This window comes from Thamnophis sirtalis, unplaced genomic scaffold (genome assembly GCF_051295495.1).
Source record: "Thamnophis sirtalis isolate CommonGarterSnake01/CBP01778 unplaced genomic scaffold, rThaSir2_p1.2 scaffold_2, whole genome shotgun sequence".
In the NCBI taxonomy this organism is placed as follows: domain Eukaryota; kingdom Metazoa; phylum Chordata; class Lepidosauria; order Squamata; family Natricidae; genus Thamnophis; species Thamnophis sirtalis.
In genome coordinates this window covers 59754696-59773387 of record NW_028261382.1, presented here as the reverse complement: position 1 = coordinate 59773387, position 18692 = coordinate 59754696, and the positions used below count along the sequence as shown (strand labels likewise).

Below are 18692 nucleotides of genomic sequence, written 5' to 3'. Positions count from 1 at the left end.
GTGTGATTGGACACACAAGGAATTTGTCTTCGGTGCATAAACTCTCAGTGTACATAAAAAAATACATCCTGAATCATAAGATGCAACACTTAGTGATAGTCGTGGGATACTAAATAAGCAATCAACGTAATCATGCTAGAAAACTAAATAAAACTATAAAGCGTAAAGATACAAGCAGCAAGGTTATAGTGATAAATGGAAATTCGGCATCGTGTGATAACAGCTGAATGTTTGGATGGTCTGGGCATAAACTAGCTATTTAACCTGTTTTAGGTGCATAGAATAGAATAGAATAGAATAGAATAGAATAAAATTCTTTATTGGCCAAGTGTGATTGGGCATACAAGGAGTCTGTCTTTGGTGCAGATGCTTTCAATGTACATAAGAAGAATAAAATATATTCATCAAGAATAAAAAGATACAACACTTAGGGATAGTCAAAGTTACTAATAAGCAATCAAATCGTACTAGGAAACAAATAAAACAATATAAATTGTAAAGATAGAAGCAATATGGTTATAGTCACAAGTGGGAAGAGATAGGTACTAGGAAGGAAGAGAAGAAGAATAGTAATACAGTCTTAGTAAATAGTTCGACGGTGTTGTGGGAATTAGTTGTTTAGCAGAGTGATGGCGTTCGGGGAAAAAACTGTCCTTGTGTCTAATTGTTCTGGTGTGCAGTGCTCTATAGCGTCGTTTTGAGGGTAGGAGTTGAAACAATTGAATGTCCAGGATGCGAGGGGTCTGTAGATATTTTCACAGCCCTCTTTTTGACTCGTGCAGTGGGCAGGTCCTCAATGGAAGGCAGGTTGGTAGCCAGTTTTTTTCTGCAGTTCTAATTATCCGTTGAAGTCTGTGCCTATCTTGTTTGGTTGCACTTCGGCCAGCCAATGACACCCGAGAGCGTGTTCGTTCACTTTGCACAGTCATGCTGAGCTAGTGCTCCGTGAAAGAGCAGGAAAGAAACAACTTGTCTTCTTTTGATGGGCTCAGAACGTCCAATCACCTCCTGGGGTTCTTTTTATTTCGACGGGGAGGAGCTGAAGGGCTTTTTTTGGGTGGGGAACAGGCAGCCCACTGAGCTGCTTCTTGGTACCCTGAAACTCCAATCTGCCGACCCTCTACCTCTGCAAAAAAATAAGTTGCAGGATGGGTTTTTAGCACATAGAATCGCAGGGCTGAAGGGGACCTTAGAGGTCTTCCGATCCAGCCCCCTGTTTGCGCAGGAGACTTTACACCATTTCAGATAAATGATAATTCAATCTTCCCCTCCTCTTCTTTTTCTTCTTTTTCCTCTTCCTCTTCCTCCTCCTCTCCTTCTTCTTCTCTTCCTCCTCCTCCAATATGAATTGAATTCTCCTTTCCTTTCTGTTCTCTTATAAAACCTTTTCATTCCTCCTCCTCGTCTTCTTCCTCTTCCTCTTCTTCTCCTCGTCCTCTTCTTCTCTTCTTCTTCCTCTTCTTTTACTTCTCCTCCTTCTCTTCCTCCTCCTCCTTCTCCAATATGAACGGAATTCTCCTTTCCTCTTTCTGTTCTCTAATATAAAACCTCTTCATCCCTCCTCTTCTTCTTCTTCCCTCCCCTCCTCCTCCTCCTCCAACAGTTTATTTATACATTTTCTTTTAACGTACATCAGTGCTTTGTGAAGAGTGTGCATTGACTGGCTCAATTTGCTTCCATGATAATACTTTTCCAGACCCTAATTTCTACCTCTATTTTCCAGCCATTTAGAAAACAAGTCCCTTGTTCGAAAGTACTCCATATCTTCTTTTTCTTTTATCTTTTGGACTAGATGACCTCCAAGGTCCCTTCCAACTCTGTAACTGTTAACCCGATCTTTAGATTCAGATTAACAGAGTTGGAAGGGACCTGGAAGGTCATCTAGTCCAACCCCCTGCCCAGCCAGGAGACTCTGTGCCTACACCATTCCTGGCAGAGGGGCAGTCCAGTCTCTTCTTGAAAGCCTCCAGTGATGAAGCACCCACAACTTCTGAAGGCAAGTTGTTCCACTGATTAATTGTCACTGATAGGAAATTTCTCCTTAGTTCTAGCTTGCTTCTCTCCTTGATTAGTTTCCATCCGTTGCTTCTTGTCCTGCCTTCAGGTGCTTTGAAGAAGAGCTTCCATCAGATATTGGAAAACTACTTTGAATTGAATTGAATTGAATTTTATTATTTATATGCCGCCTTTCTCTGGGAGGACTCAGGGTGGCGAACAATTCAAAAAGGGAACATAAAACGAATACAAATAATTAAAATAAGCAAGAGTCACACAATCATACAAGTCGAGAGGGGAGGGGAACTCATCACCCCCAGGCCTGCCGGCAAAGCCAGGTTTTGACGGCTTTCCGGAAGGCCTGGAGAGAGGTGAGGGTCCGAATCCCTGCGGGGAGTTCATTCCAGAGGGCCGAAGCTGCCACAGAGAAGGCCCTCCCCCGGGTAGTAGCCAGATGGCATTGGCTAGTAGATGGAACCCGGAGGAGGCCAACCCTGTGAGATCTAATTGGTCTGTGGGAGGTAATTGGCAGCAGGCGGTCTCTCAAGTACCCAGATCCAATACCATGAAGGGCTTTATAAGTTACGACTAGCACCTTGAAGCGTATCCGGAGACTAATCGGTAACCAGTGCAGCTCGCGGAGGATAGGTGTAACATGGGTGTACCGAGGTGCACCCACAATCGCTCGCGCGGCTGTGTTCTGGACGAGTTGAAGTCTCCGAATACTCTTCAAGGGCTGCCCCATGTAGAGCGCATTGCAGTAGTACTTCATATCACCCCTAATCCTTCTCTTCATTAGACTAGACATATCTGGTTCTCTCCATCGTCCATTGTATGTTTTAGCCTCCAGACCCATATTCATCTTTGTTGCTCTTCTCTGCACCCTTTCTGGAGTCTGATTATCTTTTTCTGCATCACGGTGAACAGAACTGGACGCAGTATTACAAGTGTGGCCTCAACCAATGCATTTTCTGTACCAATCAGGATCTAGTTATGTCCTGTAAGACGGCTGTAATACAGGTCTTAGGAAGGACAGTTTCTTCCCACAGACTAAAGTTTGGCATTTTCACGAAATCTTCCAGTTCTCGGGGAAATTCACCATGCAACAGCCTGTGCTCCCACTAATGTTCATTTCGGCTTATTTTTAGGGTATGTCTGAAGCAAAAGGCGTGGGTTAAAAGAACGGATGGGATTGAATACAGTTCTTCTTTATTTTAAACATAACTTTTTGTTGAGGTTCGGGAGTGGTTGAAAGCTTTGTTTAAGAACGCAAATGAGTTCCTTTCCATCTGCAGAAGTTTTAGCTACCTGTGATTCCAAGATGAGATTTGCAAACTTTGCACCTTCAAGGATAATGTAGTTGGCTGTCTCAATCTGCCTCTGGCATTGCTATAAAAAAGAAGTTTAAATGTTGGGCTACCTCGGAGTGCAAAGATTTTTCCGAGTTTTAAAATGATCTGTTGGAATTGCCGTGCAGCAAAATCATTGTCAATGCTGTGAAATCCACAATAAATCTTTAATGTGATTTTGTCGTTTTACATCCTGTATTGTTCCAACAAGCTGAGACTTGGGTTGTATTGGATTGAGACGTTAAGGATTTGGGGCAAAGTTAAGGATTTGGGGCAAAGTTGCCTTAACATGTTTCCCGACAGAATCTAACTTGCAAGACAGGTTTGATTTGGGAAGTTTTGAGTCGTACCTTTCCTACAAGGAGGAGCTGGGAAAATGAGTGGCTTATTTCTAAAAGGAGAATAAATTCTTCAAGAGGGGCATTATGGTTCCAAGAATGGACGAAAGGCCGCAAAAACTGATGGGAGATAGCAGAGATGGCTAAATTGACTGGTTTAATAAAAAAAATACAAATCACTTTTATTTCTGTTTGGAAACCTTTTCTGGACTTTGTGCCAAATCACTTTTATTTCTACTTGGAAACCGTTTCTCGGCTTTGTGCTCAAGGTGGGAAAAAATGTTCAAGTGATCAAAATTCAGATGCTTGGCAACTGGCTCATATTTATGACGGTCACAATGTCCCAGAGTCACATGATCCCCTTTTGCAACCTTCTGACGAGCAAAGTCAGTGGTGAAGCCAGATTCACTTAACAACTGGTGTTCCTATCTTATCCACAGCAGCGATTCACTTAACCACTCAGGCGAGATAGGTTGTAAAATGGAACAAAACTCACTTAAGAAATGCCTCACCGAACAGCATAAATTTTGAGCATGATTGTGGTCATAGGTCAAGAACTCGCTGTAATATATTTTTCTTTTCCTGCGTATCCGCGGACAGATGCATCATTCTTGTCTCACTTACCTTTGCAGGTGGCATCGCCGGAGGTATTGAAATCTGCATCACATTCCCCACCGAATACGTGAAAACACAGCTGCAGCTGGATGAAAAGGCCAACCCGCCACGTTATAAAGGCATTGGTAAGAGTTCAAGAGTTTCCATCTACCCACCAAACTGTATTTTGTGTTCTGACCCAGCCTTAGCAAAAGCAAGAAATAGACTCCTTGTCACGAAAAACCCCTATTTATTTACCTCTTGTGTATTATTTGCATTCACCCACCCAAAAGTCCAGGCAAGGAATTAAGGGCAGTAACAAATCTTACCAAGTTTCTTGCAATAATTGCAAGGCCTGAGCTCCCAGCCAAAAGGCTGCAAATTAAGTTCTGGCAGACAGTCTTTGTGGCATGAAACACCATGAGCAAAACCTTCAGAAAGACGAACTGTTGTCTCCTACGACTACCGCTCCCTTTTCCTTCTATTTATTCCCCAGCCAGGGAGGGACCATTCAGCATCCCCGTATGCTTTGTTTCCCGAAACAACTCCTTGTCCTCCGTTGTTCACCTCTCCTAACTGCTCTGCGCATATGTGCGTCTGGAACAGGCCCCAGTTGTCCTTCCTCCCCACTTATCTCATCCTCCAAAGGCAGCTGCCTCTCCGGTGGCTGGGAAATGCCGGACAGCCCTGGCTCTATCTGTATCTGACGCAGAGCATCCCCAGAGCGAGTTGCTTTTTATTAATACGGGTATTTTTCCTCCTTCTTTTCTTTACGTGCAGTGGACTGTGTCCGAGTGACAGTCAGGGACCATGGGATCAAAGGCCTTTACCGAGGCCTCAGCTCACTGGTGTATGGCTCCATCCCAAAGGCCGCCGTGAGGTAAACATCTACTGGACCTTACGGTGGGAAGGGGGTCGGGTGTGATGTGAGGACAATCAACCCATGGAACAGAAGTTGCCTTCGGAAGTTGTGGGAGCTTCATCCCTGGAGGCTTTCAAGAAGAGACTGGACTGCCACCTGTCAGGAATGGTGTAGGGTCTCCTGCTTGGCCAGGGGGTTGGACTAGATGACCTACAAGGTCCCTTTGAAAATCTGAATCTATCTAAGATGGTCAAAGGTCTGGAGACTGAAATATAAGAAGAACGGTTGCAGGAACTGGGCACGGCTAGTCTAGTGAAGAGAAGGACCAGGGGAGGCAGGAGAGCAGTCTTCCAATATTTGAGGGGCTGTCAAGGAGAGGAGGGGGGTCAAGCTATTTTCCAAATCACCTGAAGGCAGGAGAAGGAGCAATGGAAGGGAAACTAAAGAAGGACAGAAATGAAGAAGAAATCTCCTGCCAGTGAGAACAATCAACCCATGGAACAGAAGTTGCCTTCGGAAGTTGTGGGAGCTTCATCACTGAAGGCTTTCAAGAAGAGACTGGGATGCCATCTGTCAGAAAGGGGGTAGGGCCGTGAGGGGGAACTGACAGCACTCCGTGGCACATGGAGCCATGCCGCCTGGCACGTGTTGGCATTTCCCATTCCGCTTCCAGGTTTCTGGGGCGCATGCTCGCGCGACGATCAACTGGTTTTCGTGCAGTGCCGGAAACTGGAAAAGCCGGTGAACATGACCGCTTGGCCAGCTGATCGTCATACGCGCATGAGTACTAGTAACCGGAAGACTACCTTGATGACATTTATGCGCATGCCGGAAATGGGAAGTTTATTTTCTGCCGTGCCCTGGGCAGGTCCTCTTCCAGGGTGCGCCCCCCATGAGCATACTCCACGCATGCGCACACTCCTTTTTCGGGACTCGGTGCCCAAAAGGTTCACCATCACTGGTGCAGGGTCTCCTGCTTGGGGGGGCGGGGGGGGTCATTGGACTAGATGACCTCCAAGGTCCCTTCCAACTCTGTGGATCTGGAATTTCACAGATTGAACTTTGGAAATTCCCATCTCCAAAGTTTCGTCAGAAGAATTGCCACAGACAGGCGTGCGATGAGGAGAGTGTAGAATCTTTGGAGTTGAAAATGTTCCAAGCATGAAAAATTACTTTTACTGTTTGTAGATATGGGTCAGGTTTGGGTTTAAAGAGCCGAGGTGGCACAGTGGTTAGGGTGCAGTACTGCAGGCCACTTCAGCTGACTGTTATCTGCAGTTCAGCGGTTCTAATCTCACCGGCTCAAGGTTGACTCAGCCTTCCATCCTTCCGAGGTGGGTGAAATGAGGACCCGGATTGTTGTTGGGGGCAATATGCTGACTCTGTAAACCGCTTAGAGAGGGCTGAAAGGCCTATGAAGCGGTATATAAGTCTAACTGCTATTGCTATTGCTATTATCAAGATTTCTTTCCTAATAGATATATAGTCCTCGATTTACAACACTGGAAAAAAAAGTGATTTAGGGTTGTTTTTCACACTTAGAATCCCCATGGTCATGTGATCAAAATTCAGACAGCAACTGACTCGTATTTGTGACGGTTGCAGCGGGTTACGTGATTCTCCTTTTGCAGCCTTCTGACAAGCAAAGACAATGGGGAAGCCAGATTCGCTTAACGACTGTGGTACTAATCATTGCAGTGATTCACTTAACAACCATGGCAGGAAAGTTCATACAATGGGGCAGAACTCACTTCACCAACGTTCTCACTTTAGCGACAGAACCTTTGGGCTGAATTATGGTCATAAGTCAAGGACCACTTGTATGGGATTGCCTATTTGACCTGAGAATTTTTGTAACCTTAAAAGAATCTTATCATTATGTTTCCTGGATCATAAACATTTTTGGGACACTCAATATCCCTTAATTGGTTTAAACCGATGTCTTAATTCTGTTTGGAATTTGCTGTATAAAGGAATTCATTGATTTATTGCTTCATTTGGCTTCCTATGGAGATGACCTAGGCAGTGATTTAAAGCTTAGTCTGTTATATGCCGGTGTGTAATCCTAATACACAGGTTTGATTTGTGGGTTATCTAGGCTACCCAGCTGTGGTTGAATTTCAACAAACCAGGTTTAAGCAAATCTTAGCTTTGCTCAGAGATCTGCAATGATTGGAATGGCCAAGGCTGAACAAACCAAGTTGGGTTTATATCTTTGACTCTAAGTTTAAGCAGTGGCTGTTTTCATTCTTTTTTTTTCCCTACCCCTTTTCCCCGAAAATAAGACCTCCCCGGATAATAAGCCCAATTGGGCTTTTTAGTGCATGCTCTAAAATAAGCCCTCCCCGAAAATATCGCAACACAACAGCAGCCCACTCGCCACCTCCTGAACCTCAAAAATATAAGACCTCCCTGAAAATACGGCCAAGCACTTATTTAGGAATCAAAAGAAAATAAGACCCCGTCTTATTTTTGGGAAAATGCAGTAGAGGGAACAAATAATAGCTTTTCCTGGCACTTCGTGGTTTGCATCTCTTTTACCTCGTTCCCTGCTCAAAGTTCAAACACGCCAGATTTTCTATGTGTACCTAGCGATGGGAGGGGGGGGAGGTTTGCTTGAGAAGGGACAATCAGGTTGTGTAATGAGGATTTATTTGAACAAACGTCCGGAGGGAAGAGAGTGGGAGAGAAGCCAGGAAAAGTTTGACATTTGGAGGGGCGTGGGGTGGATTTCTTGCCTGCATTCTCAAATGGAGATAGTGGGATTTTATCCCCAAACTTCCTTCTTCTATCTTCTTCTATGTGGAGACTCTAGAATAGAGTGCAGAGAAGAGCAACCAAGAGGATTAGGGGACTGGAGGATAAAACGTATGAAGAACGGTTGCAGGAACTGGGTATGTCTAGTTTAATAGAAAGAAGGACCAGGGGAGACATGATAGCAGCCTTCCAATATCTCAGGAGCTGCCACAAAGAAGATGGAGTCAAACTATTCTCCAAAGCCCCTGAGGGCAGAACAAGAAGCAATGGTGGGAAACTAATCAAGGAGAGAAGCAACCTAGAACGAAGAAGAAATTTCCTGGCAGCTAGAACAATTAGAACTATTAGAACAATTGATCAGTGGAACAACTTGCCTCCAGAAGTTGTGAATGTCCCAACACTGGAAGTCTTTAAGAAGATGTTGGATAGCCATTTGTCTAAAGTAATGAAGGGCTTCCTGTCTAGGCAGCGGGTTGGACTAGAAGACCTCTTAGGTCCCTTCCAACTCTGTTATTCTATTCTATTCTAAATGCAGAATTGGAAATTGGCTGGATTTAAATATCAGTGAACCTGAATGGCCTAGTCTTATTTCAAAAAAAGCTGAATGTAATAGGGAAAGCACAGATAGCCCTGGATTTACCATCACCATCGAGCCCAACATTCCCATTGTTAAGCAAGATAGGCATTGAGCGTTGTTCCATTTTACGAATATTGTTGCCGTAGATGTTAAGTGAATCAATGCAGTTGTCAAGGACACTGCATTGATTCACTTAAGATGGTCGTCTTGTCGACGTTTCATGACCCAACTTGGTAACATAATCAGTGCTGAAAGGGAGTGGGATTTATGAAGAGGAGGAGGAGAACTGTAGGGTCTTTGGTGCTCTCTGAGCTTGCTTATTTTCTTGCAGACGTTTCATGACCCAACTAGGTAACATCATCAGTGCTAGAAAGGAGTGGGGTTTATGGAGAGAAGAAACTGTAGGCTCCTTGGTGCTCTTTGAGCTTGGCGGTTTTCTTGCAGATGTTTCATGACCCAAGTAGATGATGATGCTTTGCACTGATGATGTTGCCTCCAGTTTTCGCCGCCTCCTCCTCCTCCTCCTCCTCCTCCTCTTTCTCCCTATGTACCACACTCCCTTCTAGCACTGATGACGTTACCTAGTTGGGTCAAGAAATGCCTGCCAGAAAACCACAGTTCACCCCTAACCACACACATCCTCTTCTATTAGTAAAATGAGGACGCTCTGCCTGTACTGGCAGAAGGTGCGCCCGGATGCTCTTTAGTAGAGGACCTTCGGCGTTCTACCTGGGCCCATCGGCCTCCTCTTCCTCCCCTCCACAGGTTCGGCATGTTTGAGTTCCTGAGCAACCACATGAGAGACGCTGATGGAAAACTGGACAGCACACGTGGCCTTCTTGCGGGTTTGGGGGCCGGCGTGGCGGAAGCTGTGGTAGTCGTCTGCCCCATGGAAACCATTAAGGTAAAAACCTTGAAAGGGTGTGGAATTCTTGTTCCTACCTTGAGAAGAACCTTATTTGCGCATCTGGAGTGCCAAGAACAGGGCTGGGTTCCTGCCAGTTCTAACCTCTTCTATAGAAGAGGTTCCACAAATCTATCATGCCGTTTAGAACCGGTTCCAAGCTCCCTCCCCCCCCCCATCCGCACATCATCAAGATGAAGAGCCAGAGGAGGAATTCTGGGAGTTGAAGTCCACAAGTCTTAAAGCTGTCAGGTTTGAACACCCTTGGGGGTTTTTTTTCTAAAGGGTTAGGGGTACAAGAGTCTTGTAACTTGACAGTTTTAAGACTTGTGTGCTTCAAATGCCAGAGTTCCTGAGCCAACATGACTGGAGGAGGAATTCTGGGAGTTGAAGTCCACAAGTCTTAAAGCTGTCAAGTTTGAACACCCCTGGGGGTTCTTTTTTCTAAAGGGTTAGGGGTGCAAGGGTCTTATAACTTGACAGCTTTAAGACTTGTGTGCTTCAATGCCAGAGTTCCTGAGCCAACATGACTGGAGGAGGAATTCTGGGAGTTGAAGTCCACAAGTCTTAAAGCTGTCAAGTTTGAACACCACTGGGGTTCTTTTTTCTCTAAAGGGTTAGGGGTACAAGAGTCTTGTAACTTGACAGTTTTAAGACTTGTGTGCTTCAAATGCCAGAGTTCCTGAGCCAACATGACTGGAGGAGGAATTCTGGGAGTTGAAGTCCACAAGTCTTAAAGCTGTCAAGTTTGAACACCCCTGGGGGTTCTTTTTTCTAAAGGGTTAGGGGTGCAAGGGTCTTGTAACTTGACAGCTTTAAGACTTGTGTGCTTCAATGCCAGAGTTCCTGAGCCAACATGACCTGAGGAGGAATTCTGGGAGTTGAAGTCCACAAGTCTTAAAGCTGTCAAGTTTGAACACCACTGGGTTTTTTCCCCCTAAAGGGTTAGGGATGCAAGGGTCTTGTAACTTGACAGCTTTAAGACTTGTGTGCTTCAAATGCCAGAGTTCCTGAGCCAACATGACTGGAGGAGGAATTTTGGGAGTTGAAGTTGGCTTTTCCAGCAGGCTGGCCTGGCCTGAACAAAATAAAATAAATGATTGATTATTGTTAATTTTAATCAAAGTTTTTAAAATGTTATTGTTAATCTTAATTGGGTTTGTTTTTTGGATACTCTATCTAAATTTTTTTTAACTTTTGTAATATGTGTTTTTTTTTAATGTTGTACGCCTCCCTGAGTCCTTGGGAGAAGGGCGGCATATAAATCCAATAAACAAACAAACAAGTCCACAAGTCTTAAAGCTATCAAGTTTGAACACCCCTGGGTTTTTTTTTCTAAAGGGTTAAGGGTGCAAGGGTCTTGTAACTTGACAGCTTTAAGACTTGCGTGCTTCAAATGCCAATTTCTGAGGCAACATTTTGGTTGCTACGTAAAAGCGTTGTTAAGTGAGTTTCATCACATTTTACAAGTTGGCCATGCCCACCAAGTAACATGACTGCCAAGCCACTCCCACTCGGTCACATGGCTTGCAAGCTACTCCCACTCAGTCACATGGCCAGCAAGCCACCCCCACAAAGCAGGCCACACCTACAAAAGGGGTTCTAAATTTTTTTTGAAACCCACCCCTCGCCAAGAACCATTTCGCATCCTTCTCTGCAGTAGCACTCATGGTTATCTTCTGCCCTTCTTCTGCAGGTGAAGTTCATCCATGACCAATGTTCTCCCAACCCAAAATACCAAGGGTTTTTCCACGGCGTGCGGGAGATCATTCGGCACCAAGGTGAGAAGCGGGGATCGCCACTTCAAATGGTCGCAAAACGAATTGTTGTAAGGCGGGGACTCCTTGTTGTCGATGACACGCTGTTTTAATCGAGAGTTTGGAGAATAGGTGAAATGATCGTCCATCTTAGGTCAATCTGACGAGAAAAGGCAGAGTCACTCATGATGACTTATGGGCCTCTTATATGTTAGAAAAAGGGCTCAGTTGTTAAGACGCTGAGCTTGTCGATCAGAAAGGTCGGCAGTTCGGGTGTTCGAATCCCTAGCACTGCATAATGGAGTGAGTTCCCGTGATGTGTCCCAGCTCCTGCCAACCTAGCAGTTCGAAAGCACATAAAAATGCAAGTAGAAAAATAGGAACCACCTTTGGTGGGAAGGGAACGGTGTTCCGTACGCCTTCGGGAGCGTTGAGTCATGCTGGCCAGATGACTACGGAGACGTCTTCGGACAGCGCTGGCTCTTCGGCTTTGAAACTGAGATGAGCAGTGTCCCCCTAGAGTCGGGAACGACTAGCACATGTGTGCGAGAGAAACCTTTACCTTTATATGGTAGAAAATTCTGAACGCCATGTACGTTAATATTCCATTGGACACCACCTGGATTTGTTAAAACTTCCAATTCTTATTAATTTCTGCTGTTTTGGAGATGTTTGTGATGCTGTCGGAGCTGTTACAAGCCGAAGTGTGGCCAGTTGGAAATATATCCAGTTTGGCAAAGCTGATGTAAATGTTCCTTTTCTTTGATATTCCTGGTCTCAGCTTAGGAAGAAATGAAACTTAGGTGTGTTTGTGTTTTTTGACCAGGAAATAATTTTGTTTTACAATGCTGGAGTTTCCCTCTTAAGTCTTCTGCCTTCGGCTTCTCTCGTCTCTTGTCTTGTAGGGTTGAAAGGAACTTACCAAGGTTTAACCGCCACGGTCCTCAAACAAGGATCGAACCAAGCCATCCGTTTCTTCGTCATGACGTCTCTTAGGAACTGGTACAGAGGTAAGCTACGTCCCTCTTTTACAAAAATATTTTCAGTCCCTTTTCCTCTGATATATTCTTCCAGTTTTCCCTCTTAAGTCCTAAATAATGTACAATTTTAACTTTGGAAAAGTTTTCCTGGAACCAAGCCATGATTACTACACACCCAAACAGGACTTTGGATGTTCCTTTTGGTGACATCCCTAAAAGTCAACAACAGTTTTTCTTCCTATAAGCTTGTAATTTTGAACGGTCATTAAATCATTATCTTCTTTTAACGACTCCATAATTCCTTGTGGGGTGGAATCTGGGCAACTGGTTGGAGCTGAGTGTTTACTGGCCGGATGCCCTTCCTGTCTCCAATGCAGAGTTAGATTCGGCAGATAACATTCTCATCGTGCCCAGAGAGAGAGAGAAATATCTGGCCTCTACCTGGGATCGAACTCATAGACCTCCTGATTGGGAGGCGAGAGCTCCCCCCCCCAGGCCACCGCACCACCCTTTGAATGGTCATTAAATGAACTGTTGTAAATCGAGGACTACCTGTCCAGGTAGCTCATTGGGTTGTGTTTTTTCTCTGTTCTACTTGGGAAGGCGTACAACTGTAAATCAGTGCAAATATAATGTAATTGAAAAAGTCAGATTAATATTGAAGGAATAACCTCTCCCTTCCCTTCCTTTCCCCTTCCTCCCTTCCTTTCCCTTCCTTCCTTCCTTCCCCCTTCCTTCCTTTCCTCTTTCCTTTCTTTCCCCTTCCTTCCTCCCTCTCTCCCTTCCTTTCCCTTCTTTCCCTCTTTCCTTCCTTCCTTCCTTCCTTCCTTTCCCTTCCTTCACTTTCCTTTCCTTTCTCTTCCTTTCCTTTCCCTTCCTTTCTCTTCCTTTCCTTTCCCTTCCTTTCTCTTCCTTTCCTTTCCCTTCCTTTCCCTTCCTTTCTCTTCCTTTCCTTTCCTTTCTCTTCCTTTCCTTTCCCTTCCTTTCCTTTCCTTTCTCTTCCTTTCCTTTCCCTTCCTTCCCTCCTTCCTTCCTTCCTTTCCCTTCCTTCCCTCTTTCCTTCCTTCCTTCCTTTCCCTTCCTTCCTTCCTTTCCCTTCCTTCCCTCTTTCCTTCCTTCCATTCCCTCCCTCCCTTCCTCCCTTCCCTTCCCCTTCCTTCCTCTTCCTTCCTTCTTTCCTTTCCCTTCCTTCCCTCCTTCCTTCCTTCCTTTCCCATTCCTTTCTTCCTTCCTTTCCCTTCTTTCCTTCCTTCCCTTCCTTCCTTCCTTCCTTCCTTCCTTCCTTCCTCTTCCTTCCTTCCTTTCCCTTCCTTCCCTCTTTCCTTCCTTCCCTTTCGCTTCCTTCCTTCCTTTCCCTTCCTTCCCTCTTTCCTTCCTTCCATTCCCTCCCTCCCTTCCCCTTCCTTCCTTTCTCTTCCTTCCTTCCTTTCCCTTCCTTCCTTCCTTTTCCTTCTTTCCTTTCCCTTCCTTCCCTCCTTCCTTCCTTCCTTTCCCATTCCTTTCTTCCTTCCTTTCCCTTCTTTCCTTCCTTCCCTTCCTTCCTTCCTTCCTTCTTTCCTTTCCCTTCCTTCCATCCTTCCTTCCATCTTTTCCCATTCCTTTCTTCCTTCCTTTCCCTTCTTTCCTTCCTTCCTTCCTTCCCTTCTTTCCTTCCTTCCCTTCCTTCCTTCCTTCTTATTCGTGTTTGTGTCCTTTCAGGGGACAATCCCAACAAAGAGATTAACCCACTTTTGACGGGATTATTCGGGGCACTCGCCGAGCTGCCAGTGTCTTCGGTAACACCCCGTTAGATGTTGTGAAGACAAGAATGCAGGTAGGATGGGGTTTCAGCAACTCTGAGCTTTGGATCCCCAAATCTGGTAACCCATAGCGTGAGTTTAGGACTGAGTTAGCTTTGCAGGGATCAGAAGAATGCAGAGGTTGGATCTTTGACCTCGATGCATCTTTCCCCTAGATCAGGGGTTGGCAATTTTAAACACTCAAAGAGCCACATGGATCCATTTCCTACAGAAAAGAAAACACCAGGGGCCACAAAATCCTTCCCATGCCTGATTGCCGTATTTTTTAGAGTATAAGACGCACCAAGATTTTGAAGAGGCAAGGATCGCATATGCGCAGTGCTGGAAGAAAGAAAATGCCCCCACTAGTACAATGGTTATGAATAAAATTTTAGAAATAGCGGAAATGAATAGAGTGACAATGCTGATTAACGAAAAAGAAGACACAGACTTCTACAAAGTCTGGGAGAAATTATACAAATGCTTTGATAAGAAAGACAATGAGAATTAAGATATAAAATGAGATAGTTGATTAACTTAAAATGACCTAAGGAACAACTTAAATATACAACATACAAAGACTAAGTGACAAATGAGAGAAGAAATGTATTAGAGGTGAGAATTCACCTACAAGTAATATCAATAGACTACAGTGTTGGAAAAACTTTGATGATCTGACAGGAAAAATCCGTTATAAATACCTGCATAGAATTAGTAACCTAGTCTTATACTAGGCAAGGTGAGATGAACTATGGGAGATGAACAGTGCCGTTTGCGCTGTAAATATGTAATGAGTTTTAAGAGCCGAGGTGGCGCAGTGGTTAAATGCAGCACTGCAGGCTACTGCTAGATCAGCAGTTCAGCGGTTCAAATCTCACCGGCTCAGGGTTGACTCAGCCTTCCATCCTTCCGAGGTGGGTAAAATGAGGACCCAGATTGTTGGGGGCAATATGCTGACTCTCTGTAAACCGCTTAGAGAGGGCTGAAAGCCCTATGAAGCGGTATATAAGTCTAAGTCTACTGCTATTTATTACTTTTCTTTTTTTGTATTTTGTAAATCTTGCCTTTTTTTTATAATCTTCAATTAAAAAAAATAAAGAAAAAAGATTTTGAAGAGGCAAATTAACACACACACAAAAAAAAGTTTTGCATTCTGAAGAACTCCCAAAAATGGCCCGTTTTTTGTTAAAAAAAGGCCATGCATAGCCTTTAGGAGGCTTATAGAGTGCTTGGGGGGGGGGGGCAAAAACGAGCAAAAAAGGCCCATTTTTCATTCATTTTTGCCCTCCCAAGCCCCCAGGAGCACTCTGGAAGCCTCCTAAAGGCTCTGCACGGCCATTTTGGTGAAGGGGGCAGGGTTTCTGGAGGCCAAAAATGCTCTATTCAGTGTATAAGACGCACCCAGATTTTCACCCTCTTTTTTGAGGGAAAAAGGCACCTCTTATACTCCAAAAAATACGGTATTTCCCGAGCAGCCACTAAACTAGCATATGTAGCTTCTTTTCTTGAGGAGTTTTCCACGGTTGGCGTACTGAGGGTCGAAAAGCTCAGTAAATGCCAGTGGGTGTCACACATTGGCAGTTGTGACACATATTTTGAGCAGCAGAGGGATGAAAGAGCCGCATGGCGGCTCCAGAGCAGCGGGTTGCTGACCCCTGCCCTAGTTCCAACAATGAGGAGAAGGTCAAACTCCAAACTTTTCTCTGATTAGCTAAGCTGTTTTTCAGCAAACGTGAGCCCTTTGGCCTAGTTGGGAGTGCTTGAATTAGAGAGCCTCGAGGAATTCTTGTTTTCATTCTCCTGTGGAGACTTTGAACTAGAAAACTGTTCTGCCCCCCCTCCGTCTGGTAATGCAGTGTTTCTCAATCTTGGCGACTTTAAGTCCTGTGGACTTCAACTCCCAGAATCCCCCAGCCAGCTATGCTGGCTGGGGGATTCTGGGAGTTGAAGTCCATAGGACTTAAAGTCCCCAAGGTTGAAAAACACTGCGGTAATGAACGCAGACATAGGCTTAGCTTTTTGCCACTCTTTATTCACAGCAATTATAATCCTGTTGGTTGAAAGCCCACATACGACTCACTGGAAAGAAGTTGGCAGCAACTCAGACTCAAACAGACACAGAAACACAAGGCAGACCAGACAAGGAGTTCTCCAGATTAGTACAAACAGTTGTGTCCTGCAAAGGGACTCCTCCCAAAGTCTCTTCTTATATACTCTCTTGGGAGGGGCCAAGCCACAACCACCTGGGCTTGATTATCTCTTATGAGTCTGTCTCCGTAATTGCTGCCTCTGTTTTCTCCGCCCTCCGTTGCCTGGCATCAGGGAGAAACTCCCTTTGATCTTCTGCACTGCTCCATGCCTCAGGCGCCTCCTGGTGGCCAACCAGCCTCTCTGGTCCCTGCTCTGAGTGAGAACCCTGCCCAGGGTCCTCCACATCTTCCATAGCAGACTCATAGGGGTCGTCGCTATCGGAGTCCATCGGCAGCTCCAACGGCTCCTGCTGGGCCACAACAGAAAACATAACATCCTAGTGCTGGAAGAGACCTTGGAGGTCTTCTAGTCCAACCCTTTGCCCAAGGCAGGAGACCGTATGGCATTTTTGGATAAATGGCTGTCCAGTCTTTTTTTTTTGTTGGAGACCTCCAGTAATGGAGCCCTACAGCAACAGGAGATCAAGCGGTTGCATTGATGAATTGTTCTCCCTGTCAGGATATGTCTTGTTAGTTCCTTCATAATGGGTAGAGTAAGAAGGTCAGAAGGGACCCTCCCCAGTTTCTCCCTAGTTTCCTAGGATCTCCTTGAGCAAGGGGCTGGACTAGAAGACCTCCAAGGTCCCTTCCAGCTCTATTCCCATTCTGATTCTTCTCAGGGTGTAAAAAGGAGGCAGTGGGAGATTTGTGCTTTCAAACGTGCACGAGATAATGCAAGTTAAGACGTTAATGTAGTCTTACAATAAAGTAGAATTAGTTCACCTGGGCGCGTTTCTTGCCTGCTCTACCTGGGAAGGCTGTCAGCAAAGGGGGGTGGGGAGGATGTGTTGTGGCCCACCAGCAGGCAGTAGAGTTGGCAGCTGGTTCGGACGGTGAGGAGGTTGGGGAGGAAGATGGGCCAGTCCTGGAGTCTGGGGAAGGCTCGGATGAGGGCTGTGTTGGAGGCAGAGAGGGGGCCAGAGCCGTCTGCCAGTTATCAGCTGCCTTCACAGTCAGACATCAGTGAAGCAGACGAACAGCTGAAGCCTGTTCCCAGTGTGCGCATGCGCAGAGTTACCAGATGAAGGGAAGAGCTAAAGAACAGGGGTCGACTTGGAGTAAGGCCACAGGTGGACGATGAATGACCCCTCCCAGAGGAAAGAAAAGAGGAGCGAAGGGGGAATGGAGTTTGCAGGAGACCATGAGTTTGCTTAATTGGTTTGTGACTCTTGGAGACTCCTTGCCAAGTTTTGCAGATCTCGGCCTGGCAGCTCTCCAAGCCAGATAAGGTCTGTGACTGTAAATCCTCCCTCGAAAGACTTTGCTGGATGTGAATGAGCAGAATTCACGGTCAATTCATAAAAGGGCTTTTTTGTCAGGACCAGGAGTTTGCTTCAGGCTCTGGGGAAGCCCAGGTCAGAACAAGTTACCTCCTAACCATGCTTAGAGGCTGGGCCAGAAACAATGGGTCGAGTTTAGATAGTCCTCAAATGAAGATAGTATGTGGGTTGCGAGGAAGGTCGTTGCCAAGCACTGGAAAGAAAAAGGAACTGTTGAAGTGTGGATTTTGACATTGACTGAATTAGAAGAGATGGTGAAATGGACTCATTTGATTAGACAGAATGGACTAGACAGCTTTATAAGAGAGTGGAAACCGTTTATGGACTTTCTGCGCGCGGGAATATAATAGCAGATGGTTAACAGAGGGATTTGAAGTTATGTTCCTCATTCAATTTAAACCAGAAGCAGAAGTGAAACGAGCGTGACCAGCTTGAGCCCAAGTGAGGCAAGCTGTTCGGTTGTGCAGGGTCCACCGTCTCCCCGCCGTTGCTAATCCCACCTCCCCTTTTATTCTCCCGTCTTGCTCTCCACAGGGCCTTGAAGCGCACAAGTACAAGAGCACCTTCAATTGCGCCTACCAAATTATGAAATACGAAGGACCTCTAGCGTGAGTTTGGCGTGGCTTTGAAAGATAAGAAGGGGGGTTGACCGCGGGGGGCTATACCCCGCCCCCTGCTCCTCCCCCCCAAAGGGGTGAGCAAACCAACGATCCACCTGCCTCTTCATGTGTTCTTCATGCTTGATATATCTTCCTCTCTAGGTTTTACAAGGGAACCATTCCTCGCCTGGGAAGGGTCTGCTTAGATGTAGCCATTGTATTCATCATCTACGATGAAGTGGTCAAAGCCCTCAACAAAGTGTGGAAAACGGACTGAGGAGCTCGCCGCCGCGAGGGCGGGGTGGGTCCTGTGCCCCACCCCATCGGGCAACAGCTGGGACAAAGGGGTGACCAACTGCAGAAGACATTTGGAAGGGTGGTGTGTGCTTCTTCATTCTTTCTTCTTCTCCCTGGGAGCGGTGCCAAAGGTCCTCTCGGCCAGAGGACACGATTCCAGTGTGTGTGTCCCGTCCCCCCCCCAAATCATTTGTCACCTGTGACGATACTTATTTATCGGAACGAACGGCGGATGGATGGATCTTAACTCTCTCTCACTGTCATGGTCAACGGCGCGAGGCAACTGGAAGGGGTCATCACCAAGGGGTTGCGGGAAATGAATTCACAGGTCGCCATCAAATCGTTTTCTTCCGGTGGAGGCCCAACGGACGACCAG

The 18692-nt window shown here is 45.7% G+C and overlaps 1 protein-coding gene across 1 annotated transcript in view; it reads left to right on the top strand.

Annotated features, from left to right (window-relative positions):
• SLC25A1 (solute carrier family 25 member 1) overlaps window positions 1-18692 on the top strand; it is a 40903-nt gene extending 22211 nt beyond the window's left edge. Inside the window, 9 exon segments of the mRNA XM_087705702.1 lie at window positions 4315-4422; window positions 5057-5156; window positions 9238-9376; window positions 11073-11157; window positions 12039-12143; window positions 13812-13868; window positions 13871-13926; window positions 17955-18028; window positions 18182-18692. Coding sequence (XP_087561828.1) covers window positions 4315-4422; window positions 5057-5156; window positions 9238-9376; window positions 11073-11157; window positions 12039-12143; window positions 13812-13868; window positions 13871-13926; window positions 17955-18028; window positions 18182-18296 — 839 coding nt within the window. The 3' untranslated portion in view covers window positions 18297-18692.